This window comes from Calidris pugnax, unplaced genomic scaffold, assembly GCF_001431845.1.
Source record: "Calidris pugnax isolate Ruff unplaced genomic scaffold, ASM143184v1 scaffold156, whole genome shotgun sequence".
Lineage (NCBI taxonomy): Eukaryota > Metazoa > Chordata > Aves > Charadriiformes > Scolopacidae > Calidris > Calidris pugnax.
In genome coordinates, this window is record NW_015090889.1 from 2,688,935 (window position 1) to 2,716,691 (window position 27,757).

At 37.6% G+C, this 27,757-nt stretch overlaps 1 protein-coding gene across 1 annotated transcript in view; it reads left to right on the forward strand.

Annotated features, from left to right (window-relative positions):
- AUH (AU RNA binding protein/enoyl-CoA hydratase) overlaps positions 1 to 27,757 on the forward strand; it is a 110,784-nt gene that overhangs the window by 31,634 nt on the left and 51,393 nt on the right. The window contains exons 5-6 of the mRNA XM_014947578.1: positions 12,791 to 12,883; positions 13,816 to 13,872. Of these exons, the coding sequence (XP_014803064.1) occupies positions 12,791 to 12,883; positions 13,816 to 13,872 (150 nt within the window). The remainder of the gene's footprint in view (positions 1 to 12,790; positions 12,884 to 13,815; positions 13,873 to 27,757) is intronic.

Genomic DNA, 27,757 nt, shown 5'->3' on the forward strand with positions numbered 1-27,757 from the left:
GAGTGCTCCAGTTTGGAAATCTAGTGAAAACTGTGGGTTTCTCTCTTTGCAAAGAGCAGATACAGGCTATAACATGAAAAAGCATTCACTGGGAAGCTGAATGAAATGCAGGTAGCTATCAGATTTGTAAAAGGACCAGTTTACAGCTAGTTGTGCCATGCTTAGCAACCATTACTGCTGCCACTGTGAAAGGGAGATTTTGGCACAGTATTTCTGTTACTGTCTTATGTTGTTGCCTGCTCAGGTAAGTGTAGAGCATACCTAATACAGTCCAAGACTGCTAGCATTCTGAATACGTTGCTGAGCTCTTGTTTTTTCCCATTAGATTTACTGCTTCTCTTAACATTGAATTAATTTAAGATACCCTTTGACTAAGTATTGTCTGTTTCCTAAATAGACAGTACTGTCCTTGCAAAGCTGAATTTACGAGCTTTGTCAAATTGCATTGGATTGTTTTTAATTAAAAAACACACTGCTGTACCATTATAGACGCAATGAATGCAATGTTAAACTTTTCTACCAAGATGTTTATTAGCTATTTCTGTGATAGCTTTGCTTCCACAATTGCTAATACACTTTTTTGCCCATAATAATAATTTTCTAAAAACTGTTACAAAAAAAGATGCAGAAACGGAGGACCTCAATATTAGGATGAGCTGGTTGTCCTTCGTTATAGATCTGAATATTAGGGAAGAAGATGGCTTTGCATTGCTCTTTCATTGCTTTGATCCCTGGCACTGCTGTACAGCCTTGACAAAAATTAGCACAGCCTCAGCTATAGTTTAGTTTTCCTTCTGGTAGTAATTCCAAATAGCATTCTGTGAGGAAGAGGCTGTGCTCTGGACATGGCTATTTAATTTTCCTCCCACAAAAAGTAACTGTACCAAAAGGAAGGGTGCTACTTGCTCAAATGATTCAACACAGCAGGTTTGCACGTTGACTGTTAAAGCAGGCCTGCAGTATGACTTGCTGTCCAAGGCTTATGTTCCCTCTCTAGGTAGCCACATTGTCTATGTTTGATGCGTTGGGAAATGCTGCCCTTTCCTCATCCTGTCAGGTTTGAAATTGCATGTTTCAATCCCTGAATGAGAAGGAATAGTTTGTTAGCTCTTTTGTTTGGGCTGTCTCAGTCTCTGGCTCTGTTCCTAGAATAAATCGGTATTCAACGGGCAACAACTCCTGGCATGGCACTGAAAGTATTACGCTCTTCTTCTATCAAAGAAATCCTAATCTCATTGCTTGTGCCCAGCATTAGGCTTTGACTTCAGAATAGCATGTTCAAGTCTTGTATAGAACATGGTTTTTGCCTAGGTATGCACTGCTTACATGATATTACCAAGCTAGTTTATAAAAAAAAAAAATTTAAAAAAAAATGCTTACTGTGAAACATTGCAGAGTTTTTCCTCTGTAGTGTTCAGTGAATGAGTTGACAGAAACTATTACTTAATGCATTAACTTAATTTAGAAATAAAGATATTTTAGCACTAGAATGGGGAATGTAGGTATATTGAATACTGCTGAAATTAGATACAGGAGGAAGATTCTAGAAATGTTCATCTAAAAGGTCACAGTCTGTGGGATTTTTTGTATTGTGTCAAACAAGAATGCTACTGGTGCTAGGGTATGGGTTATCTTCATACTCTAAGTCAAACAAGTAGACGATAAAAAAGTGAAAAACTTGCCTCGTTGGATTCTCTTAACTATTGGACCTTATAGTTTTGCTGTTTGAATTTATTTTGTGTGCTCTTTAAGAAAGAAAAAAGATTTGCATAGAAGTGGAATTTTAAAACATAACTGAAATAATTTATCTTTGGAATTGTCAATTTATTTCATAAATTCAGTGCTTGAATATGTGCTGTGCTATTTGTGTGAGTAGTAAGTTTTTAAATGTACTTAGTAAGGATAAGAAATAAAAGAAATAATTTTCATTTTTCATTTATGTTATCAAGAATATAAAACACACTGTCTCTGTTACTTGTCAATCATAAAATACAAAATAAAAAATTTAGAAATTAAGAACAAAATATTCCTATACTAAGTATTTTTTATTGTAAATTCAAAAATATTTTTTCTATGTCATTTATAGGAGTTTGGCAACCAGGAAATTAATGGGGTTGAGGGACACATCTTAAGAAAACCCTTTAGCTACTGTCATAATAACGGGAAGATAAACTTTACTAATATCTTTCGCTTAATAATCAAATGTAAGCAATGTAAAAATGTAACCATTTTCATTAAAAAGCAAAATTTTTTCACAACTACTAGAAAATAATTTTTAACAGCTCTCTCTTGCTACTGATTGTCTGCCTGAACTTTGAAGGTGCTAAAGCAAAGATAATAATGTTCAAGTAAATCTATTAACGTTAGCAGTCTAATAAGCTTCTTGTCTGAAGCACAGAAAAGCCTTTCACAATTGTAACAAGCAAATGTATGGAAAGGAGTAGTGTGTATCCAAATATACAAGTAGACCTTTCAGATTTAGAAGGGTGGACATGCTTTTGCAGATGACGATATTTTTGAAACGTGTAAATATGTAAGTTACTTTGAATAACCACTTTCTCATTCTTTTTGCAATTGTGACAGGCAAAGCTTTGTAGCGTTTCGTTACTTGCCTTGCACAAAAATGGTGACCAATCATCTTTGCCTTCAAGTTCATATAGTAAGATTTGACAGTCTCTCTTAGCTGCTTTCATACATTGCTACATATATCACTTGGTTTTCATAGTATTACAGAGTGGATGAAAGTGCTTGTTGTAGTATTTTGTTTCTATTAGCTTTTTTCCCCATAAAAGGCCCTTTTTTTTATGGCAGTAGTTGCAATTGAAAATGCAAGCAAACTGTTGCAAACACTGACTTGATAACAGATTTTACAAGGCAAGATGAATGCCTGAAACACAATTGACATTGCTCTCCAAGTGCAAAGTTCATATGCCATCTTAATGTTATTGTTGTTCTTCAGAAAAAGATTGCAAAAGATGAAATCAAGATATGGCATTATGTTGCAATTATTTTTCTTGTTTTCCTGTGACATAAATTATGTGAAAGTATAATTTTGCGATTAAAATGTTCCTAATATAAAGAATATTTCAGTTATCATAATTGTCCAGGGACTGCCTCTACATGCCACTCAAGGTGCATAGTTCATGGGCTTTTTTTTTTTGAAGGGAAAAATCAGAATTTGATGCTCAAGAGCAACATTACCAAGAGAGATCAAAAGTCTGGATAGCGAACAGGTGGAAGAGAAGTCCATTCTGAGTTACAAGACATGAATATATAAGTATAAACATAGTTATTTAAAAATAAAATTAAATATCCACTCCCAGTTATTATAGCAAGCTAGCATGTATTTTAAAATAATCACTAATGCTGATTCAGAATTCCTATTTAGATCTGTGGCCTTTTGAAAACTCTTTCCTAACATGTAACCAGAAAACTTGGAGATTTGGAGTTAGTAAAGAAACTCTGTAAAGTAACAGATCTCAAACCTTTCTTTCAATATTGTTGGTATGGGAATCAGTCCATAGACTTGTGATATCATGTGGGTTTTAGCTACTGCTGAAATCGTCACTAAAGATAAATAGGATGTAAATAAGTACATTGTTATGTGACTTATGTTTCTTCTTACTTGCATTCCTGGTGGCTGACTCATCAATTATGGAATCTACAAATGTATGTTTAGACATTTTTGGGGCATATGACCATTCTTTTTATTAATTTGAAGGCTCCATTATTGTTACTATTTTTAAATAAATGTACTAAGAAACAGAGAGGGAGCTTTCTTATCTATAAATTAAAATTTGTCATTTTGAAGGTACTGGAACAACTAATCCTGGAAACTACTAGGCACATGAAGGACAAGAAAGTCATTAGGTGTAGTCAGCATGGATTCACAAAAGTGAAATCATGCTTAACCAGCTTGATAACCTATGATGAAATGACTATTTTGGTGGATGAGAGAAGAGCAGTGGATATTGTCTACCTTGATTTCAGTAAGACTTTTCACACTATCTCTTATAAGATTATAACAGGGTAACTGATGAGTATGGACTGGATGAACATAGAGTAAACTGGATTGAAAATTGGCTAAGCAGATGGGTCCAGAGGCTGGTCATCAGCAGCATGAAGTCTACTTGGAGGGCACTAGCCAGCGGTGTATACTCCATGGGCCAATACTGGGTTCAGTCCTGTTCAACGTCATTAATGATCTGGATAATGGCAGGAGGAGTGGCTGATGCACCCGAGGGCTGTGCCATCATTTAGGCATTTAGGCACAGACCTCCGTAGACTAGAGGAATAGGCTGACAGTAACCTCATTAAGTAAACAAAGGAAAGGGCAAAGTCTTGCACCTGGGGAGAAACAATCCCGTGCACAAGTACATGCTGAGGGCTAAAGATCTGGAAGGCAGCTTTGCAGAAAAAGCACTCTGGATCTTGGTGAACACCAAGTTGAACATGAAACAGCACTGTGCCCTTGAGGCAGAGAAGGCTAATGGTATTGTGGACTGCATTAGGAGTGTTGCCAGTAAGTAGAGCAAGGTGATCCTTCCCTTCTCCTCAGCACTGGTCAGGCCGCTGCTGCAGTACTGTGCTCAGTTCTGGGCTCCCCAGTATGAGAGAGATGGACCTACTGGAGAGTCCAGTGAAGGGCCATGAAGATGATGAATGGAAAGGGTCATCTCTCCTATGAGGAAATTCTGAGCAAGCTAGGACTGTTCAGCCTGGAGAAGGGAAGGCTCAGGAGGTGATCTCATAATATATAAATACCTAAAAGGGAGATATTATTAAGAAGATGAAGCTAGGTTCTTTCCAGTGCTGTCCAGTGGCATAATCAGAGGCAGTGGGCACAAACTGGAACACGGCAGGTTCCTCTTGAACATCAGGAAACATCTACTGTGAGGGTGACCGAGCACTGGTACAGGTTGCCCAAGGAGGTTGTGGAGTCTCTCTCCTTGGAGATCTTTAAAAACCATCTGGATATGAGTTTGAGCTGCTTGCTACAAGTGACACTGCTTGAGAAGGGGAGAGGGGTTTGACAAGGTGGTCTCTAGAGGTCTCTTCCAGCCTCAACTGTTCTGTGATTTAAAGGTTTCTCATGTGCTGCAGGCATATATACACAGATATTTGCCATGCTTTCTTAGTCTGCTTGAGTTAGATAATGAATTGTGGAACTTTTTATATATCCCACAATTTATAGCATACTTTCCTCCAGTCATCTGTGTAATACTGACAGTATGCAGGATATTTTTAGACAGTTCTCCTCCTTGCTTTACATTTTGTGAAATCCATTATTCAAAAGGAAAAATGAGCTGCTAGAAATGCCCTCTGAAGTTGCCTGTCCTAGTAAGCTGTGCACTAATCAGCATTATTTGTAAAATAATCAAAAATGCACATGTGGATAAATAGCTTGGACAATCTTTTTCTCCATTCTGGGGGAACTCAGTTGTGCTGTTGTGTAAATTTCAGTTTTCTTGCTACTTCTATCTTAGTTGCAAACTCACAGTTTTTGAGGAGAGTACTGTCACTACTTTTTTCAGTCAGTACTAGGAAACGAGAATTCTTCTTAGACCATTGGCTATGTGTTGATACTTACAGACAAGTCAGGCTTATGAATCTGCTTCAGTAGTTGTTAGAGGTAATGACCAGGTTCTGATTTATGTGTGAATAACTGTTCTTTCTGAAGATCAATTGCCCGAGATCACTGAAGTAACAAAAGGGAGGAACAATAGACTTTTTTCAACGTTGTACAGGTATAGGAGGACAACAGAGGAATAGTAATGGGAGTTGATTACTGTCTTTCATTTTAGTGTTTCATATCAAATGCTTGAAAAGGCATGTTTTAACGTGCAGCTTCATTTGAATGTTCCTAAATACCAAATTCTGACTGCTGTGGTTAATTGAAGTGAAAATATTTGTCTTAATCTGTAGAAGAGTACTTCAAAAACAGGAGTTAGTTATATGTAAGGGACCATATGTAATGCATTGTTAGGGATTGAATGGGCTTCCGTGGAGTTTTATGTTCTGATTCATGAACTGCAACTGCTGTTGCATTAACAGTGCAGTCCTTTTACTTTAAGAGAAACCGAGTTCTGAGGGACTTCCAGTTCTTTATCTTAGTTATAGCAACAGCTACAGCTGTTCTTCAGTTTGATTGTTTGAAACTGCTGTCAAGCTACAAATACATGATTCTTATAGAAAGCTCATTGGCACGTGAACAGTCTTGATCTCAAAATCTTGTGCCTAGCTCGAGAACATTTCTTCTTTTTCACAGAATCACAGAATTGTGGTGGTTGGAAGGGACCTCAGAGATCATCGAGTCCAACCACAAAAAAAAAACAAAAAACAAAACAAAAAAAACCCCACACCACCCACCACCTAAACACACAACAACAACCAAACCAAAAAACCATCACCCACCCACTCAGCAGCCCACAACAAACCAATAATCTTGGGCACTAGAGCATGCCCTGAAGAACCATGTCTACACGTTTCTTAAATACCTCCAGGGATGGTGACTCCACCACCTCCCTGGGCAGCCCATTCCAATGCTGGATAACCCTTTCAGTAAAGAAATGTTTCCTAATATCCAACCTGAACTTCCCCTGGCGCAACTTGAAGCCATTACCCCTTGTCCTATCATCTGTAACTTGGGAGAAGAGACCGACCCCCGTCTCTCTACAGCTTCCTTTCAGGTACTTGTACAGAGCGATAAGGTCGCCCCTCAGTCTTCTCTTCCCCAGACTGAACAACCCCAGCTCCCTCAGCCTCTCCTCGTAAGACTTGTGCTCCAGACCCCTCACCAGCTTCGTTGCCCTTCTCTGGACCTGCTCCAGCACCTCAATGTCCCTCTTGTGGTAGGGGGCCCAAAAATGGACACAGTACTCGAGGTGGGGTCTCACCAGTGCCGAGTACAGGGGGACGATCACTTCTCGGGCCCTACTCGCCACCCTGTTCCTGGTACAGGCCAGGATGCTGTTGGCCTTCTTGGCCACCTGGGCACACTGCTGGCTCATGTTCAGCCAACAGTCGACCAACACCTCCAGGTCCTTTTCTGCCCGGCAGCTCTCCAGCCACTCTGCCCCCAGCCTGTAGCGCTGCATGGGGTTGTTGTGACCAAAGTGCAAGACCCTGCACTTGGCCTTATTGAACCTCATCCCGTTGGTCTCAGCCCATCCATCCAGCCTGTCAAGATCCCTCTGCAGAGCCTCTCTACCCTCCAGCAGATCAACACTCCCACCCAATGTATCAAATGCAAAAAGACCAACCTCATAAGAGTGGACTCCTTGCTTGCTAAGCAAATTTGTACCTGTAGTATCTTCTGTTAGCAACTGTACCACATATTCGCTGGTTTGACTAGAGCACTTGCTGGTAAAGACTGAGGCAAAAAGTCATTCAGTACCCTAGCTTTCTCCATATACCAGGTAACCAGGTCTCCTGTTTTCTTCCTTAGAGGGACCATATTTTCCCTAGTCTTCCTTTTATCACTGACAAACCTGTAGAAAATTTTCTTGTTGCCCTTGACATGGCAATCCCTGGCCAGATTTAACTCTGTCTGGTCTTTTGCTTTCTTCTTCCTTCTTCCTCAGTATCTGCAGAAAGTAGATTTTTCCTGGTTGATCAGACCATTTTATCGTCTGTCAATAGTGAAAAAATGGGGTTGTGCAGGAGTGGAAAAAGGCTGGTTGATAGTTACTAAAAAGGTATGAAGTGTAAGTCAGTTTCCTCTCAGATATGATCTTACATATCCGTAATTTTGTAAGAACTTTTAAAATGAATTAGTCAGAGGACTAAGTAGTCACATAAGATTCAGGTCAATGGAATCCAGGCAGCTTCTACTTTCTATTTGGGGAATGTCAGTGTCTGCAATATATGAATCAGCTGTGTGGGCTTTGTGACATACATCTGAGAAACTATTTCTTGGTCGAATCCTGTTGCCTGTATTCATAACCTGATCTTTCATTGATCATATAGTCATCTCTAAGCAGAAAGGAAATCCCTTATTAGTCCCTAGCAGTGAACATCATGTGGAAAGTCACTTAAACATGAAATAACAATTGCCTGCTTCAAAACAGTTGTGATTCTTTGAGATTGCTTCCCACACATTATATGTGTTTTTATATGCTTAAATGCAAAGTCCTCCTCCTGTGACATTCTGTACTGGTGGCAAAATTATGGGAGGGTTTACTCTACATGTCTTTCAATAATGGAGAGTCTCAGGAAAGCAGGAGGCATCCCAAGACTACAGGATGCTGCTGGTCAGTCTAATCTAAAACTACGTATAACATACATATTTACCAGAAATGCATTCCTGAAATTGAGCTGAAGATGTTACTACAGAGTAGGAAACAGACTAATTTGTTTATATTGCTGTATATCGTCTTTCCTTTGTTTGAGCTTTTTATGGTTTATTGGACTTAAATAGCTGTATCGTGGTATTATGTTTAGTTTCTCTTACTGTAGTTTTTTGCATGACATTAATTTCTTAGTTCTTCAGTTTACCTGTTGGTCATTCCACTTGTATCATGTCTTGAATGGCCAATAACATCCTTTTATACAGGTTTTATCACCTTCTGTCCTAACAGATTATTCCTCAAGTAATACATCAAAATTATTTTGATCTTCTTGTTCATGTTTGTCTGCTCTTCAGCTAGTCCAAACTCTGTTTCTACTCTTGAGATCTCAAATATAGAAATGTGGTTTTGTTCTGTGTCTGTCTCTGTTGCTGATTTAGGACTAGCATAGACTGAAATGGGTCATTCTTTTCTGTACTTAAAACCTTCCTTTTCTGTGATATCATTGATGTTATATTAGGACATCAGCTTTTGTGTGGGACACCTGTTTTATATGCAGAATGGAAGTGTATATACAGAATATGAAGCATGTCTTACAATACAATAGACATGTGAAGTAATCTTTTATGAATTCATGGTATGAACTGGCTTATTATTGTGTCCTTCATATTTCACACTTTCTTGTGCTACATTAGTTCAGTGCAATTCTCTCACTGCATTTTAGTACTGCTTATTCCTTAATCATTTTTTTAACGACTTCTAACAACATTACTATATGTATATTCATGGTCTGCTCTTGTTTGTGTGTTGTACACTCTAATTTAGTTTAAATGTTTTGTTTCTTTGGTATGTATTTCCAATTCCTGTTGTGGGTGTTACTATGGACCTCATGATTGTGCATTGATAAACCTGTATCAAATCCAAAATCTAGCACTAATGGTTTGTAGTACAACTGCCTGAAATTTTTATCTGCTATTTATATATGTAGAATCATAGTGGAGATTGACCTATCTATTTACGTCACTTATTGTTCTTAAAATTTGAGTGCATACAACTCAGTTAAGTCTACAGGGCATGATTTGTCAAACATCATTGTTTTCATTATGAGCTGAACAGCTTTTGCAGTTGTATATTAAAATTATGCAGATAAACATGAACAAGTGCCTCTTGTGCAACAGTATATGAATATTCCAAGAGGTTTTACACTTGGTAGTAAGTTGTAGTGATTTAGAAACTCAGATTACGATCCACAGCAATTGTTAATTTATTTGTGTATTGCTTTTTCTGGTGCTTCACAAGAATGTGTTAATGGAGCTAATTTCTTTAGTTCTTTTGATACATATGCACATAGCTATTGTAAAGAATTTATATTTTGCCTTTTGTTCATTGTCAACTTCCATCTCAGATAATCATTTAAATTGAATATCTTCGTGAAGTGACGATTCTAACATATGCTATCAAACTGCTTTTTCTGCCTTTGAATTATGAATTTTAGTATTTCTTGATAGGGATGCTGGCTGTTATTATTGAAACCAAGCTATTTTGTGATACTCTTTCTGTGAATTTAATTTCTCTGTGTAGTAGTCTACGTGAATTGTACGTAGCTAAATCAGGAAGTTACTTATCATAGAGAAAGTATGCCTTAGAGTAGAATCATAGAATGGTTTGGGTTAGAAGGGACATTAAAGATCATCTAGTTCCAACCCTCCCTGTAGATACCTTCCTCTAGACAAGGTTGCTCAAAGCCCCACCCAGCCTGGCCTTGAACATGTCCAGTGATGAGGCATCCACAATTTCTCTGCGCAACCTCTTCCAGCATCTCACCACCCTCACGATAAAGACTTTCTTTCCAGTATTTAATCTAAATCTCCCTTTTTTCAATTTAAAACCATTAACCCTTGTCCTACCACTACATTCCCCCATGAAGAGTCCCTCCCCATCTCTCCTGTAGGCCCTTTTTAGGTACTGGAAGGCTGCTGTAGTGTCTCCCCAGAGCCTTATCTTCTCCAGGCCGAACAACTCTCTCAGCCCGTCTTCATAGGAGAGGTGCTCCAGCCCTCTGATCGTCTTTGTGGCCCTCCTCTGGACTCGCTCCAACAGTTCCATGTCCTTCTTATGGTGGGGGTTCCAGAGTTGGATGCAGTACTTGAGGTGGGGTCTCAGGAGAAGAGAGTAGAGGGGCAGAATCATGTCCCTTGACCTGCTGGCTGCACTTCGTTTGTTGCAGCCCAGGATACAGTTGGCTTTCTGGGCTGTGAGTGCATGTTGCCACGTCATGTTGAGCTTCTCATTCACCAGCCCCCTCAAGACCTTTTCCTCAGGGTTGCTCTCCAGCCACTCTCTGCCCAACCTGTATTTGTGCTTGGGATTGCCTTCAGCCACATGCAGGACCTTGCACTTGGTCTTGTTGAACTTCATGAGGTTTGCACAGGCCCATCTCTCAAGCCTGTCCATGTCCCTCTGGATGGCATCCCGTCCCTCCAGTGTGTTGTCTGCTCCGCACCGTACTGTGAGCGCTCCAAGTGTTATGTAAATAATGCTCCAGATACTGTTAGCTCGTCTCTGAGAAGTGGAACATACATGCAGGCAATAACTGCTGGAAACTACAGTATTAACAATCATGCCTTCCTGTTCAGGCAAATTATTTTTCATTTACCTATGGCAAAGGCAGATTCCTTTTAGAGAAATGCTATCTGTATCAGGCATGAATTTGGATTGCAAGACTGTTTGGCAAAGTAGTTACGGTGATGGGGTGTTGAGTTTTGGTCAGTAACCTGGCCCTGCTAGAAATGAGGGTTGCATCCTTTTCTTGCCTTCCGATGTATCTAAGAAAAAGTAAATAGAGAGAGAACAGATTTTACTTGTAACAGATTTCTCCTATGCCTTCTGTGGTAGATGGCTAATGCAGTGGATACCTTGACTCTTCTACGTGACTGCAAGTGCTCATTGATGATGCAGATGGTAATCAGTAGTCTCTTGACATTGGAGTTGATTCAGATAATCACTTTTAATCATGATCTAAACCAGCAGCCAAGGGACTTTGATACTAAAACATGTTTTAATCTTGAAAAACATTGGTAAATTTTTGTTCTTTTCTCAATGACAATTGGCCTATAATTATTTGTTAATCTTAAACGGATGTCGATTTGCGGCTAAAAATAGCCTTTCATTTAAGTTGTTATTTTGTTTTGTCACCCAGTGGGAAACAACCTGTTTGTATACAGATTTATTCATGCTGCTATACATTAACATTAAGTGATTTTGTTTTAAATTGCAAAGTTATCTGAAGTGTATCTGTCAGAAAGAAAAAAGGTAAGCTAGGTAGCACAACTTCTAAATTTAGAACGAACTCATTCACTAAAGAAAGGAAGTATTATATGTAATTAATTCATTAAATTAATCATTTTTAGTCATATTAACCTTCTGTATTTTGAAAGGAGAGAACCTCCTTTTCACACCTCATTTTCATTTATATTTTGGCAGCAGGTTTTTTCTTTTTCAATTTTCAACTAAGACTGAACGAACTGGTTATTGAATTCAAGTAGCTGAAACATTAAAACAAAGAAAATACTTTTTTAATGTATGCAGCAACATATTGCTGTCAAGAGCAGGTTTAATGTTTCAACAAGCTGTACACCCAAGTGTTCAGCTAATGAATTGCTTTTGACTATCTTTGAAACTTTAGTAGCAAAAATGTACCATTCAAATATTATTTGAGTATAGTTTCAAATTATTGATAGCTTGTGGTAAATGTTACGTTAAAAATAATTAAAGCTGTAATGTGTTAGTTTATATCTCAAGTAAAAAATACGTTTTTTGTCAAACTTTGAGTTTCTCGTGAAGACAGAAGTGATCTTAAACTTGTTGAGGTGAGGAGCAGTACTTTAAGCTGAATGTTTAAATGACTTCCTTGTGTCAGAACACTGATGATAAATTAAATGCAAACCATGCCATGGTCACATAGGCCTCTCTGGAGCCCTGCTGCCTGTTATGTGTGCCGGTAGCATGTGCAACTGTTTATCAGGGTGAAAACTTTCCTACATTCCACTAAGCTGTTAGCTGCTGCTTTACAGTGGAGTAGGGTCAATACTGATGGCCACACCATGTCTGTGGTGGGAGTATTAAGACACAGAGAGCTTCCAGCTGTGCTAGCATCACATGATAAGACATCTATATTTCAACTGGGACTGTTGGTGTATTTACCTATATTCATGCTCTATTGTTTGCCTAGCTCTGCTATGTATGTTTTTGGAGTTTGCTATTCAGATTTTTGTCAAAAGTAAGCAGAAGTGAGAGAAAAAGGCTTGCAAATCTATTCAGCCACATAGCAATTAGAGGGAGGGTCAGGTTGCTGAGTGTTGCTGAGCAATCAGTTTTTAGACCCACTATGTTTTGTGAAACTTTTTGCCTATAGCATGACTGTAGTTTGAACAAAATGTAACGAAATGGTGTTTCAGAGATGTTCTTTATGAAGCTGTGTTAATTCATACTTTCTTTTTCAGCTAATCTGCCTGTACCTACTATTGCTGCAATAGATGGAACTGCATTAGGTGGCGGCCTAGAACTTGCGTTAGCCTGTGATATAAGAGTGGCAGGTAGGTGTGAATTCTGTTTATAGAACGTAAGATTGCTGGTTTTGCAGATGGCTTCACTAATCCTTGTTTTGGCAACAATCTTATAAAACTCCTTTTGTACTTGATGTTGTTTCTAACCAAATATTTTAAAGAGTTTTACAGAAACCTGTTTAAGTACTTGCTAATGTTTAATTTCAGACAAATTACCACTGATACCTGGATTGTTTTTGTTACATGTATTTGTTTGTTACATGTAACATGTTTGTTTCATGTATTTTATTCCTATGACCTTCATTTTATCAGTATTGCTGAAAGGCTGACGTAGTTGTTTTGATATTTTATTTAGTAATTAACGTATTCTCCTCTTCTGTATTTGAAGTGTTCTAAATGGAGATTTAATTCTATCTAAACAGGTTGCAGGGAAAAAGCAAAATTGTTAGTAAGAGTACTATTACACAAGCAATTAAGCTGTTATAAAAGTGACAACAACACTTGGAAAGAGGAGCCGTGACCTATCCAGCTGTCAGAACTGTAAAGCCATTTGTTGGAAAGTAAATGGAAACTTGGTCCTGAACAGTTGCCAGTAACATGGGGTATATAAACCTGTTTTACCCTTAGAGAATTCATAATAATCAGATACAGAATTCTATCCCATTTTAGGATAGTATTTTGAATTTTGGGAATAAGTCTCTGGTACTCACTGTAATTGCTTACTTGCTATGTGAAAATTAGTAAGGTACAGAACTTTCCTTGACAGGAGTAGTTGAATCTTTTACTAATGGCAGATCATTTGATTCTATTTAAATCTATTAATAAGTAATTTTTTTTTTCTAAGTCATATTCTTGATGAAGGAAATGTAATAAAGGAACAACCTTGTAGGTCATTATTTCATATTTTGCGAAGTTTTTTCCTATAGTTTATAGTAAGAACTCATTTATATTCTGTGTTTTAGCCTCTTCTGCTAAAATGGGCCTAGTTGAAACAAAGTTGGCAATCATTCCAGGTGCAGGTATGAATGTTTTGCTTTTCTTATCACAGATAACTAAGTGACACATGCTCTTGATATTTGATTTTGGATTGTTGTTTATGAATTCCTGCTTATTTTTATATTTCTATCAAGGATCTTGTTTTAAAGATTATGACCCATATTACTTACTAAAAATTAATTAAAAAGTGTATTTCTCATTTTTAGGGAGTGGCACTTGTATATTGTACTTTTAATCAAAGTCTTCATTAACTAAGTCAGTATTGAGTTATTCTGAAAATGACATTTGGTGTCTTGATCTGAAAGATGAATAAATTTATTAAGGATCAGACTAGGAAAAAAGATCAAGTTACCTATAAGTTTACAAAAATGGTAACTTAAATAATGATCCACTCTTACATAAAATCTGGTACTTTAGGATTTGAATTCTGTTTTAATGCTGCTTGTAAATTGGTTGTAAAGAGTTTAAAAACTGAAAACAGAGCTGTGAATAGATCTTTTGTCTTAGCAACATTTTTGGGGAGTTTTGGAGTCATAAACCTCTTTTCTGTTTGGAAGGCCAGTGAACTCGCTTTTCCTGAATTGGAGGTGAATGAAAGTTACATAATGAATAATGTTTGAGGAGCTCTTTTTGTTATGAAACCTTTTGTTTTTATTTTATGGATTAATCATTGTCATTGGAATTAAGATATCTGTCTTTCTGGGGAAAGGGCAATAACTTGAAAACAAGTGCATCCCTGTGACTCCCCCCACCTAGCTTTGGCCTTCATTTCTGGAAGTTCTGGGGAAATTAATGCCCTTTCTTTGCCCCTGTTTTCTTTCTGTTGGGTGAAACTTATGTTGGAAGCACTGTATCCAATTTTAATTGATACCATTGCAGCTCACGTAGAGAGCAATATGAACTGGTATGAACTTTGTGTAAGAAACTATCCTATCCCATCACTAATCTACAATTAGTGTGCAATTTCAAATGCTCTATTATTGTGGTTATTGTTGAGTTCTGGTTTCAGCCAATACTCTCTCCCTCTCTCTTTTTCTCTGTGGTCAGAGCTACATTTTACATAAAGAAAACTGAGTTATGATGACCAGTTTCTTTTTAGCAGTGCATAAAGATAATAATGTAGATGATTTTAAGGATACATTTCCTTCTGGTGGTGTTGTCATGAAATAATGTGCCTGGACAATAAGTCCTAGTGAAGAAAAAGACTGAAAATGGTGGTGTTTATCTTTGTTGGCAATTTTTTCCCTGTTCTCCTCCCATTGTACCCTCTCCTAAGGAATTCTATAGGAAACTTTTGGAGAAATGCTCTCCAGTTCAATACATTCAGGTCAAATTCTCTATATATTCTCAGTATTCAGCTTGCTTAGGTTGTCTTATGTTTCTTCAGTTAATTATAGATATTTCTAACTTCTAATGCTTTCACCTTAAAATGTTAGGTGACTGACTCATTATGAGTTTCATTCAGAATGTTTTATTGCTATTCAAAGACTGAGGTTTGAAAATTTTTTTTTTATTTCTCTCATCCTAAAATAATTATTTGAGCATATGTCTTCAGCTTCTTGAAAATATGGCAGATTTCACTATGTTACAATGCCTTTTAAAATTTAAATGTTTGGGGGCATATTCAGTGATGAATTTTTTCCCTATTCCTGTCAGCCTTTCTGAGAATTATTTTTGCTGAATGTATTTGAGTTCATCACAACTTTTGTCTGATCGGCCTGTACTTGCACCAATCCTGTTGAGCAATGACACTGTTTCAGCTCTTTTTGGCTCCTGTCACCCAAATAGTAACTGATCATGCCTTGTGTCATCAGAGAGTAAAGAATGAGTGAGGGAATTTTGCTCCTGTCGTTTAGGTAGAGAAGCCCACTTGAACCACAGGCTTCATGGGATAATGGAATATTTTCCCACTGTTTAGCTCAAGTTGTTCTGAGCCAAAGCAGGACTGGGCAGTGGAGCTGAAAAGAGCTGTAGCCATTAAGAGGCCTCAATAGGTTTTTGCTGCCATCTAGTACATCTGAAACACACTGACAAAATGTGTTGCTTCTACGAAGTAGGTCCCTACAGCATGGCAAGCTACTACCATTTTTATTCCGCTCCATCAACTGCCATGAGTGTGTGATAGATGTAAAGATCCTACCTTGGGTGATAATTACTGTGGGGTTTGGAGGCTGTATTTTCTTTTTGCTGTTTATAAAACCCCAGGTAGTTACACTCAAAAAGCTATGTTAGAAGAAGGTTACTAGAATTTAATAGTATTAAAATATCGGTTCAGGGCAGATCAGCCTGAATGTTATGTCTTATTCCATCCTATTTTGAAATGGGGTCATCAAAACATGCAGTCAGTGACCAGCCAGTTTTAACATGCGTTTCCTGTCTGTGAGAAATTTTGCTTTTGAATATGCAAACAAGGACTGCAACGTTCTCTAGGATAAGGTTGAGCAGCAGCTAGTTGAATCCCCATTAATATGCCAAAATGAATAGTTTCTTCCACATCTGCTGAGAGTCTCAACCAAGTACGTATTTGTAGAGAATGCCTTATCTGTGGTAGCAGGTGAATCTCCCTCAGAAAATTCATCCATGCAGACAGTAGAGCACGACCAAGTGGGGTGACAACAGTGCTTCCTTCTATACAACAGCTTTGTGCACAACCTGCTGCTCAGGTTGAGAGGGAGAAAGATTGATTTTTTCAGCCTTTGGAAATTTAAATGCAATTCTCTCCGCTATGAAAAAACCCTGAGGTGCCAGACTGTAAGCTAGGGAAAGTAGAAAATCTTTCCATTTTTCCTTGTCAGTACATCCCACTTCTAGCAAGGAAGTCAAGATTCAGAGAACTAGAGGAAGGGTGTAACAGAGAGGAGATAGCTTGGGGGATGCTGGGGAAGTTACCTGAGAATGAATATGAATGATTTTTGTTTTCTAAAAAAGTGTGCCAATCACTATTAATTGCACAACCAGTCTTATGTCACCACAGCAGACATAGATACCAGGTTGTCTATTTGTCTGTTCATCCCCTCTCTTCCTCACTTTTCTTCCCTATGAACTTGGAGTCTGTTGGCCAGTTGTCGTCTAATTTGACTGCATTGAATTACAGGACATTGTTTGCGAAAAAAGATGGTCCCTATAATTTTATTTAGAAGTAGGCGGTGAGATGAAGGGAAAATTTATTGTCCTCAGACGAAAAGTTTCAGCACAAACTAACCTATTACTGGGCGTGAAAGAATGGGCACAGGAGGGAGGTGTTGTGGGTGTCCTAGCTGTGGAAAATGTATCAGGCAGAATACTCCTCTCTCTGGACAGCAGTGAGTTCATATGAGACAGCATTTCATGGGAAACCAGACTTTTTTAACTCTGTGCTTCAAGGAGATGCTTGTTATCAGCCAGGAGCCTTTCTCAAGGCTGTTCATTGCTAAAAGGAGTTCATTTTGTGGATCTCTGAGTAAAAAAGCTTATGTTTTGTGTAACACTGTGTAGTCTGTACAGAACTCAATGTAGGAAGAGTGTTTTTTACACAAAAGTCATGTTCCTTTTCTTTGTTGTTATTTCCCAGACTGAAGGAAAAAGAAAGCAAACCTCTTTCATTAAGTGAATGTGATTTCTGCTGTTTTTCAGCTTGCAAGGGAAGTGTTTCGCAGTGACGAGTTTCTCCTTAGCTAAAAATTGTGTTTTGGAGCATTTGTATCTGAAGTCCTTTGGTTTTGTGCTTTGTAGTATTTTAGAGCTATCTACAGCCATTGTTTATTTCTGCTGTTTATCTTTAGACTTACAGTGGATATCATACTGGACCTGCAATTGATAGATGATGCCTTGCTGGCAGATCTGTTTTTTTGTTAGTATCTTACTTATATACCACTCAGTAATAGATCTTTTATGAGAAAATAAAAATTCTTGTAAACAACGTACATAGACTTTCTTAGTCTGTTACTAGAATAAGATATGATTGGTTGGATATTCTGTGATAATAAGAATTAGGAAAGATAGGTGTATATATAAAAATAACTTGGGTTTTCTTTATGCAATTTTTTTCCATGGAAGTTTCATCTGTAAAGCTGAGGTATTGTTACATATATACAATTATGTTTCCTCAAAAAAAGACAAAGTAAAAAAGTGGAACTTGATTGAAATTAATATGCTTGTGTCAGTAGATAATCTGACCTGGCTAGATTAAAACTGTGGCTACTGGCCTGCATGCTTACAGCTGTCACTCCTTTTTGTTTGTTTAAGACATTTTAATTAGCAAGGCTTCATTCAGCTCATCAAAATGAAATTTGTCTTTGTTCTTCCCTGCTCCTCCCAAAACCCCCACTACTTTATTACAGAGCTGTCTTCCACTGTTTAAAGGTAACATAAAAACCCAACACATAATTCCTAGGATCATGCTTTCCTCGACAGCACCAGTTTAAATGCATATTTTATCAAGAAGTCTTAAAAACCAAAAAAAACTCTGTTCAATCTCTTTAAAAGTCTTTGCAAATAAGCTATCTTCTTTGTGCATCTTAAAGCTACTTTGAATCCTTTTTTCCAAGGGTGAAACTGAAGCTTTGTTATGTAGCAAGCTGGACTGTTTTTTGTCTTTAAAATATATAGCAAGGGAGAGATTTAATGGCAGCATTTCTGTGTTCTCCTTTTTCTCATTTTGGTGACAGTATTGTATTGGCTGTTTTCTAAACTTTAAAATGCATTTGGGGAAGTTATAGTACTTGTAGATTATAAGATTATAAAAGATGACAGAGGAGCACACTCTGCATAGGAAGAAAGGATTGTAAGATTGAAAACTGAATTTATGTAATCATTGTGTATTTTCCTTTTCTCATAAAGTATCAGGCCCAGCCAACATGGGTTCATGAGAGGCAGGTCCTGCTTGACAAACCTGATCTCCTTCTATGACAAGGTGACCTGCCTGGTGGATGAAGGAAAGGCTGTAGATGTTGTTTACCGGGACTTTAGCAAGGCCTTTGATACCGTCTCCCACAGTATCCTCCTGGAGAAACTGGCTGCTCATGGCTTAGATGGGAATACTCTTTGCTGGTAAAAAACTGGCTGGAGGGCCGGGCCCAGAGAGTGGTGGTGAATGGAGTTAAATCCATTTGGCGGCCGGTCACGAGTGGTGTCCCACAGGGCTCAGTATTGGGGCCGGTTTTGTTTAACATCTTTATCAATGATCTGGATGAGGGGATCGAGTGCACCCTCAGTAAGTTCGCAGACGACACCAAGCTGGGTGGCAGTGTTGATCTGCTGGAGGGTAGAGAGGCTCTGCAGAGGGATCTGGACAGGCTGGATCGATGGGCCGAGACCAACAGGATGAGTTTCAACAAGGCCAAGTGCCGGGTCCTGCACTTGGGTCACAACAACCCCAGGCAGCGCTACAGGCTGGGGGCAGAGTGGCTGGAGCTGCCTGGCAGAAAAGGACCTGGGGGTGTTGGTCGACAGCAGGCTGAACATGAGCCAGCAGTGTGCCCAGGTGGCCAAGAAGGCCAACAGCATCCTGGCCTGTATCAGGAACAGTAGGACTTGGGAGGTCATCATGCCCCTGTACTGGGCACTGGTGAGGCCCCACCTCGAGTACTATGTCCAGTTTTGGATACATTGAAGACATTACCACGAAAAAGACATTGAGGTGCTGGAGCAGGTCCAGAGAAGGGCAATGAAGCTGGTGAGGGATCTGGAGAGTAGGTGCTATGAGGAGAGGCTGAGGGAGCTGGGATTGTTTAGCCTGGGGAAAAGGAGGCTGAGGGGAGACCGATAAGGAGGTCTGAAAGGAGGGTGTAGAGAGGTGAGGGTTGGTCTCTTCTCCCAAGTCACAGGCGATAGGACAAGAGGAAATGGCCTTGAGTTGCCCCAGGGGAGGTTCAGATTGGATATTAGGAAAAATTTTTACACTGAAAGGGTGGTTAAGCGTTGGAATGGGCTGCCAGGGAAGTGATTGAGGCACTTTCCCTGGAGGTATTTGAAAGATGGATTGATATAGTGCTTAGAGGCATAGATTTGTAACATGGGGGGTTTTGGGTAGATTTTTTTTTTTTTTTCTTTGCATCATCAGAGTTAGGTTGATGGTTGGACTAGATGATCTTCAAGGTCCCTTCCAACCTAGACAATTCTATGATTCTATGATTCATAGTTCGTTTTTAATATCAACTTGAACGTCTCTGTTACAAGACTTATTTTAAAGCTGAAAAAAATATTCTATTTGGGATGGGAAAGATGTCAAGGGAATTTCCAGATGTGAATAACTCGTACAGAATGTGATCTTGCTAACTGCAGTAGTTGTACAATTCAGCCAAGTGTAAAGGTTAAAATTTAAATCAGACATTTCAAGTTGAAATCTGGCACACCTTGGCATATTCCTTAGATTTCTGTACTTTCGTTTCAACAGTAATAGGAATATTTTCATTTGACAAATGCTGAAAAAATTAAATTGTCACCGTTTGTGGTAGTGTCTGAAGTAGGACTTCTGCACATTTAGTGTAAATTTTCTGTATATAGGTGCTACTTGGTAGTACAGTATTATAGAGATACGTAGAGAGAAAAGACTGCTTATTTTGTGTAACTTCATGCATTTTACGTGAGTAATCCTATACCTCTCCATTTGATCTTTATTCCTACCCTCACTCCCCTACTCCTGTCTTCTCCTTTTTATATAAAGTCTCCTTAACTGAGACTTAATGGACAAGATTTTTTCTAATTACATGAGACTAAATGAGTCCTCTTACCTTTTCAAAATTCAACTCTTAGTCCTGTGAACCTATCTCACTGACTGGGAGAGAAGCCCAAAGCAAAATAGTTAGATTTGAGCTGTTTTCTCTTTTTTCAGTTAATTCATAAACTCTTTTGTGAGTTCTCCTACTTTTCCTGTGCCTTAGCCCAACCTTTTGTCAGATTTTTAATATTGTAAAATTTCCAGATTAAATACTGGTAGAATATACTTTCAAATAAGCTCCTGAATCAAAATCTTCAGCATTTCATCAGTATTGTTATTAAAAATTTATTTACTGTGAAGCAACCAAGAAGATGCATTTTCTTCTTCTCCTTCCCTTACGATTAAGAAAAACTATTAATTTATATTTTTTTTACTGAGGTCTAACATGAGCATTTACAATCCTAATATGATTTGATACGGTAAAAACCTTAAATTAGTTACTGTAAGAACATTTATCTACTTTTTCTTCAATTATCTGAAGCCTAGATAGCTTTATTTGCATTTAAATACTTTATAATGTTTATTTTATGCGTTGTGTTAAATAAATGGCCTGAAGTAAAAAATTACTAGTAGTGTAGAAAACAGATGTTTGAACATCCACTCATTTCTCAAAGTAATTAAACACAATATATAGAATGTTACTAGAGGGAGGTAAATTGTTTCTGCTTCTGTAAGTTGGGGAGAATTGTGTTTCTTATATTTTCCTTTCCTTAAATAAAAATAAGCTGATTTTCATCAAATGACTCATTATCTCCCTAGCTTTATGATCAGTTGTAATGCTGATGATGTTGAGGCAAAACTTCAAAATGTCATGCAGTACTAGCTTTGCAAAAGCTCCATGCATAAAATTAGTATTTTGCAAATTTTATTTGCATTCTCCATATAAACAGCATACTTTGCAAGTAGTGGTAATGTACAGCAGAAGAGAAGATCATAGGAGAATTCCATGTCATCAGAACTGTCCCCTATACCTACATGAAGCATACAGTGGTTACCTTTGCAGGCTGATCCACAGAACAATCTGTGCTTTTCCCCTTGCATGCCAGCCATAGAACACTTTTCAAAACCATGTTAATGGTTTTGAAATAAACACAACTAATAATTCTTGCAGAAAAGGGAGGTATCCAAGGGTATCGTCATTGTTCCAAGTGATTGCAATTGTATAGAAAGTTATTTGAAATGTCAAGTGCAATGTAAGAAATCGACCATTTCTGACATTCTAGTCGTTTCTGGTAGCAGAGATTGTAGAGTATTTCTTCCTGACCTAAATTTGGAGATGTCTTGTTTACAAATCAGAATTAACAGGCACTTTAGAAATTTCAGTATAAGGAGCAGCACTGCATCCCCTACATACTGTATCTAGTTAAAGTTAGTCCTGTGATGCTGCAGAGGAAAGAGGAAAGAAAACAAGGATGAAAGAAGGCCGCAGAAGCCGAGTTGAATATTAGAGGAAGTGTAAGAGGAGAGAAAGTGAATTTTCTTGGTCTTGGAAAGCAAAGTGTAGAAGGTCTGAGATTAGTAGACCTATGGAGAAATTAAACCTTAACAACAAACAATGATTGAATGTTCTTCAGACCTTTGTCATGTCTTGGGTGTATAAAAACATTATTCTTTATATTAATATTCAATTTTTGAATATTGTTTTATTAAAATTCATTCTTAGAACCTAAGCAATGTTTATCTAATGTTTTCCTCATTCTTATACGTATATAAGTACATTTGCTTTTATTGGTTTGAAAATTGTTTTGTAAGATTGATGGATTACTCATTTTTGAATGAAAGAAAAATGAAAAAATGTAGCAAATGGTTTGGTTTCTTCCATCCTCCTTAAATCATGCAGATTGAAGCCTTATTTGGGTACTATTTCAGTGAGCATGGTTGTATTATCACATTTGTATCTTTTTCAGGCCATTTCTGTGCCGTTGGTAACCAAGGAGTGAAGCTTTGAAAAGGAAGGAAACCCAAACTTTACTTTTGCAGTTATATTTTCTCACCATATATAGATCAGTATGACACTGAATAGAAACTGCAGTTTAGGCAGACTGTTAACAAAATCAATGGAATTCCCAATAGGTTTCATGGCATAGGTGCAAAGTAGGATATATTTACTTAGGGTACTCAACTGAAGAGGACATGGAGAGAATAAAGTAAATGGAGAAAAGAATGATCTAAAATGCTGCTATGTAAAGAATCCTTTTATTTTTCCAAAGCCAGTTAAAATTTAAAATTATCTGTATAAACACTTGCAACTAATCAGGTAAATGAGTTTTGTATTCACTTATACAGATCCATCAGAGTTTATGAATGCCTTTGATGAAATGATTTTCCCCTTGCTCAAAGTTTGGAATTAATTTTGGAAGTTTTACGAAGCCTTATGTACTTTGTATAAAAGCACCTTTTTTGACTTTGTAAAAGACCACCCTTTTCATCCCCAAACATGTCCTGAAACCAGCTTGAGATGTCTATCTCAAGCCCTCATGTCCACTCAAAGTCATTGTAAACACTTTCAATTGCACACTTTAATGTAAAGTTCCTGTAATATTTTCTTTCAACTCCTTTTTTTTAAGCTTATGCAAAAACAAAAGGAAGACTAAATAATAATAACCAATGTTTCTGGGCTTGAGGAAAATAAAAATTTGCTGGATATGGAAAATAGAGTTGCATAAAATTGTCTTTTAAAAATTGTCTTACTGAAGTGTTGTTTTTTTAAATTAAAAACAAATTGGATTTTGGAATTTAGTATTAGATAAATTAAACTCAGGAGGTGTTGACATGTCTTACCTCTTCTGGTGGACTCGGAGCTAAAACAAAAGTCCTGAGCTTCAAAGTTCTAGGCTCAGCTTCTTCCATAGTCAGCAGCTCTGAATTTTAAGGTTCTCCACCTTCTTGTCTAATTACCTTTTCATGTTCTGCTATTGAGGAGACTCATTGCTACTTCAGCTCATTTTCTAAGCGTTGTCTCAATAGTGTCCTTCCTTCTTGTAGCATCACTTATGCTCTATTTGGCAAACTAATACAACTTACTCTCTACTCTTCCTATCTCTATGGTAACACAACTGGTAAGGAGAAAGAACTCCTTAGGGACTGTTATCAAAGGCAGAGAAAATAAGCAGGTGAAAGTAAGTGTCTAGTACAGAAGATTGTTAAAGAATCAGCAGTAAATGAAGATGTAAATGCATGAGCCAGTCAATCTAGGTTGAGAATTTATTTTCTGATTTCTTGAGGTGGTGAAGGAAAAATCTTTTAGTGGCACAATCAAGTAGAAATGTGTCATTACCAACTGTCAGTATGTGTGCGTGAAAAACATATCAGGACAGTGGAAGACAGGAAAATAAAAGGAGTGAAGAAGTTTGTTCATATCGTATAGGCAATTTTGAAAGTCTCAATTGCTGTGCAGCACTCCTGTCTCTGTGCATTGATATCCCAGGAAACATATACTTCTTATGTTAGTTCTTGGTTTGTCCCGAAATAAGATGTGTTAAAAGGGCGATGAAAATATTCCGTGTAGTATTAAGGAGTTTGTTAATCTGCATAGTGATAGACACAATTTAATAGAAGATGATGAAGATGAGACATTGGACAGTAGCATATGTAGCTGATCATATTACATATCACTTGGCTGTTTTCTATAGTTCTTTAGAAGTGATGACCAAATGAATTTTTTAGCTTCAGAAGCTGAGATTAAAAGTGTGTGTAGAAGACCTGCAAGGTTCTCATAGGTGAGAAGAGCAAATTTGTGCGTAGGAGTCAAACAACTCATAAACCACTCTAAAAGGTTTTAAGTGACTCAGCTTCTGTTACGCCCTTCCCTCCTCCCCCCACCCTTTATTTTTTTTAAGTCTACAGTTTGACAGAACCTAGCTATAATGCTGCCACAGTCTGCAAATATGTTTGGGATAGAGTCCTCAAGAAACCTTGTATCTGTACAAAGACATCATGCAAAGAAGTAGAGACAGAAAGTGCAAGAGGGAACACACACTGATCTGGAGGCTACTGACAGAGAAACAAGACAGTTGAAGGTGCAAACCTGAGGACTTAAGAAGTTTGTAATAAATGAGGAGAAAGAAATAAGATGCTAGGACTTCCCTATTGATTCTATTAAAAAATGGGGGGTTTGTTCTATTTTTTTCCCCCCTGATACTCCCACAGCATTTTTGAAATTTAAATGATGGGTATGTTCTTCCAAAACTTAGTTACAAGTCTTTATGTCATAATTTGGTCAAAATTTCCATTGACATCAGTGTTTGCTACAGTAAAGACTGCAAAACCTATGATCATCCTTTAGGATTTGTTTCAGTAGTAATGAATCCAGAGGGAATCTGGAGGGAAATAGAAAAAACAAAGTTTTGAGAAGCTTAATTGAGCAGTATGATTCTGTCTTTTAAATTCTACACCTTTTATGTAAGTCATTGTGCAAGTGATCCTTACTGTGTATAGCACATAGAGAAGAGTTGCAGTTTAGTCATTGGCATATGTTAATAAGGACTTGTGTAAGCAGGAATTGCTGGAAGAAACTAATACATTGCCTTACTTATGACATGTTCAAGTGTGGCTATTAAAGGAATGCTGTGGGATTTTTAGCTGTGCAAGAATAGTTTTCTAACAGTATTTCAGTTTATCTTCTGCACTTTACTTGGTTAGTGAATGGAAAGCAATTTACAGGAAGCAACTGGCTTTGGAAAGATGAAAAGAAGACGATGAAATATCTTGTACTGGGCATTGTTATTATGATTCCCCTCTTCAATATGTTTTCAACTCAATATAGATGTTACTGGGGGCGAAGAATTGGGAGTGGGGCTCTGGAGTACCAGCTGGAGCATATAAATGGGGGCTAGTATAGACACAACAATGTAAGTTCCTAAAAATTATGTCAACAGCTGTTGAGCTCATCCATACTTAGTGTGTTTTTTGAAGAGAAGCCAAGGAATTTTTAATCAAAGAAGATTACTGAGCAGATTACTGTGTGCTGAATATTTAAAAATAGATTTACTTTTATTAGTAAAAACTCTTTGTGACGCCTGAAGTGTTACATTTTTCACTGAAAATGCAAAAGCTGTTTTGATATAAAACAGTGTTAAATTATTATGAATGAGATGAAAAACATAATGAGATGGAAAGAAGATAATATTTATTCTGGTTAATCAGAATGTTCTATAGAAATGTCAGCGTGAGTAATGTAAATGCTTTTTAACTTTAAACTTTAATGGATCTCAGACTGTGGCATTTTGTGGGGAGAGAGGATTTTCAGTGACCTGTTAGATTGCAAAATGTCTGATTTAAAGAAAATATTCTATGGAATGTTTTTTGTGTGAAGTTGCTTTGGTAATCTACTCTCATAGGACCAATCGCTAGTCTTTTCCCACCCTAATGAAACTAGGTCACTAGTTTTTGGCATTCATCCAAGTTGTGAGATTTATTTGGTGTTCAAGCACACTGTCTAGAAATAGTGATGCAATGTCAGCAAGGCCACTTTTCATTTCATGAACATAATTTCCAGTGCCCTGGAATTAATTTATTCACTGACCTGTTAATAACTGCAATCTGTCACAGGCTTACAGAGGCAGAGGAAGTATCTGGAAATAGTCATGGTCACCCTACCAGGTGATTAGTTACAGGATTTCTGTTCAATGTAACATTTTTTGGATTTGATCATGTCATAACAGTCATCTGACTGTTCATGAAGACTAACCAGCAACTTAATCAAAAGGAAAATATTTGTAATTAGTAAGTACTGGAGAGAGAGAAAGGATTTGAAGCAGTTGTTTTACACTATAGATTATTATTATAGATTATATAATATCTATATATAATCTATATATATTTATATATAATTATAGATAATTATAGATTACATTATAAGAGAATATATCTGACAAAAATTCTTTTTACCTTTGAAAAAGTATAGGAATTCAGCATGTGTAGATGACATATAGTTGTTTGAAAAAGCACAGTATTGTATTACTGTTGTGCTTGTTAAATAAAGGAAAACTAATAATTTGAATTTACTGGTGGTTGAGGTTTATTCTCACCAACCCCACACTCGCCCCCAGTATTTGTCTTAAAATTAGGATTGTCTTGTCACAAGGCATGGCAGGCTCTCAAGGCAATGTATTGCTCTGGGTAGCAAAATAGTTGTTAGCCGTTTTCTACTTTGCATGTGCCAGAGCCCTGGAGAGTCAAGCTTGCTCCTGCCACTGAGGGAGAAAGGATCAAGGGTCAGAAAATAGTTCTTTTCGCGCAGTGTCACAGCTGGCTCTTTCTAGCAATGCTGCTGCTGTTTTCAGTGTTTCTGCTGTAGAGAAGCAGGAAAACTAGTTCTGAAGGGGTCCCTCCCTGTTCTGCATCCTAGCTATGACCCCCTTTTACCTTTCTTTAGATCTGAATGTTTCTTTTTTTCCTCATTTGTCTTTCCCTGTGGTACAAGCTGCACAGCGTCCTGGCCCTTAATCCACTGTCTAGAAAAATTAAGTTTTGGCTATAGCAGTAAGCTGGCTCTCATTTTGAAGTGTCAGGCACCATCACTGCATGTAGTAAACCACACTCTTGGGTATATATGGGAAAAGGCTTTTCTAGACTTGTACAAAACAGATATTTGGTTACACATTAAAGCTTAATAATAAGAAAGGGGGGGGGGTTGGTTTGGTTGTTATGGGTTTTTTGGAGGTCTAAATTAATACAGTTCAGGACCTTCTGAGTTAGGGTACTTCATGCGATGCTAGAGATACTAAAATTTCTTATGGAACTTTCAGCAGAGCTCAGTGCTGATTTACTATCATTTCCATTGCAGTCATGGAATTGCAATATTTTTTGGTCTCATGTTTCATCATCAGTATTTTTTTTCTTGAAGCTGTAGTTTCAGAAGACAACTTGTGGCCTAGACTTCCACGGCTGAGCAGTGGTAGTTGAAAATAAGCCTCTTACTTCATAATGGTTCAGAAAGTCAGTGTAAGTGAATGGCTACATTTGTTTCTAATCTGATTTTTGGGGAGTCTTTCTTAAATGTTTTCCAGTATTTGCGAGTGGAAAGCCACTGGAAATCATTGGAGGTTGAAAGTGAATATTTTTGAAAAGTCCAGCTGTATACACAGTGTCTGAACTCTAGAGGGGCCAGACGCTATTTTGGGGTGAAGTGATATCCAAAGAAGTATGCTTCTTTAGTGCTTACACGGCTTTAGTGCTAGAAGAGAATTTATGAAATTCAATTCTAAGGT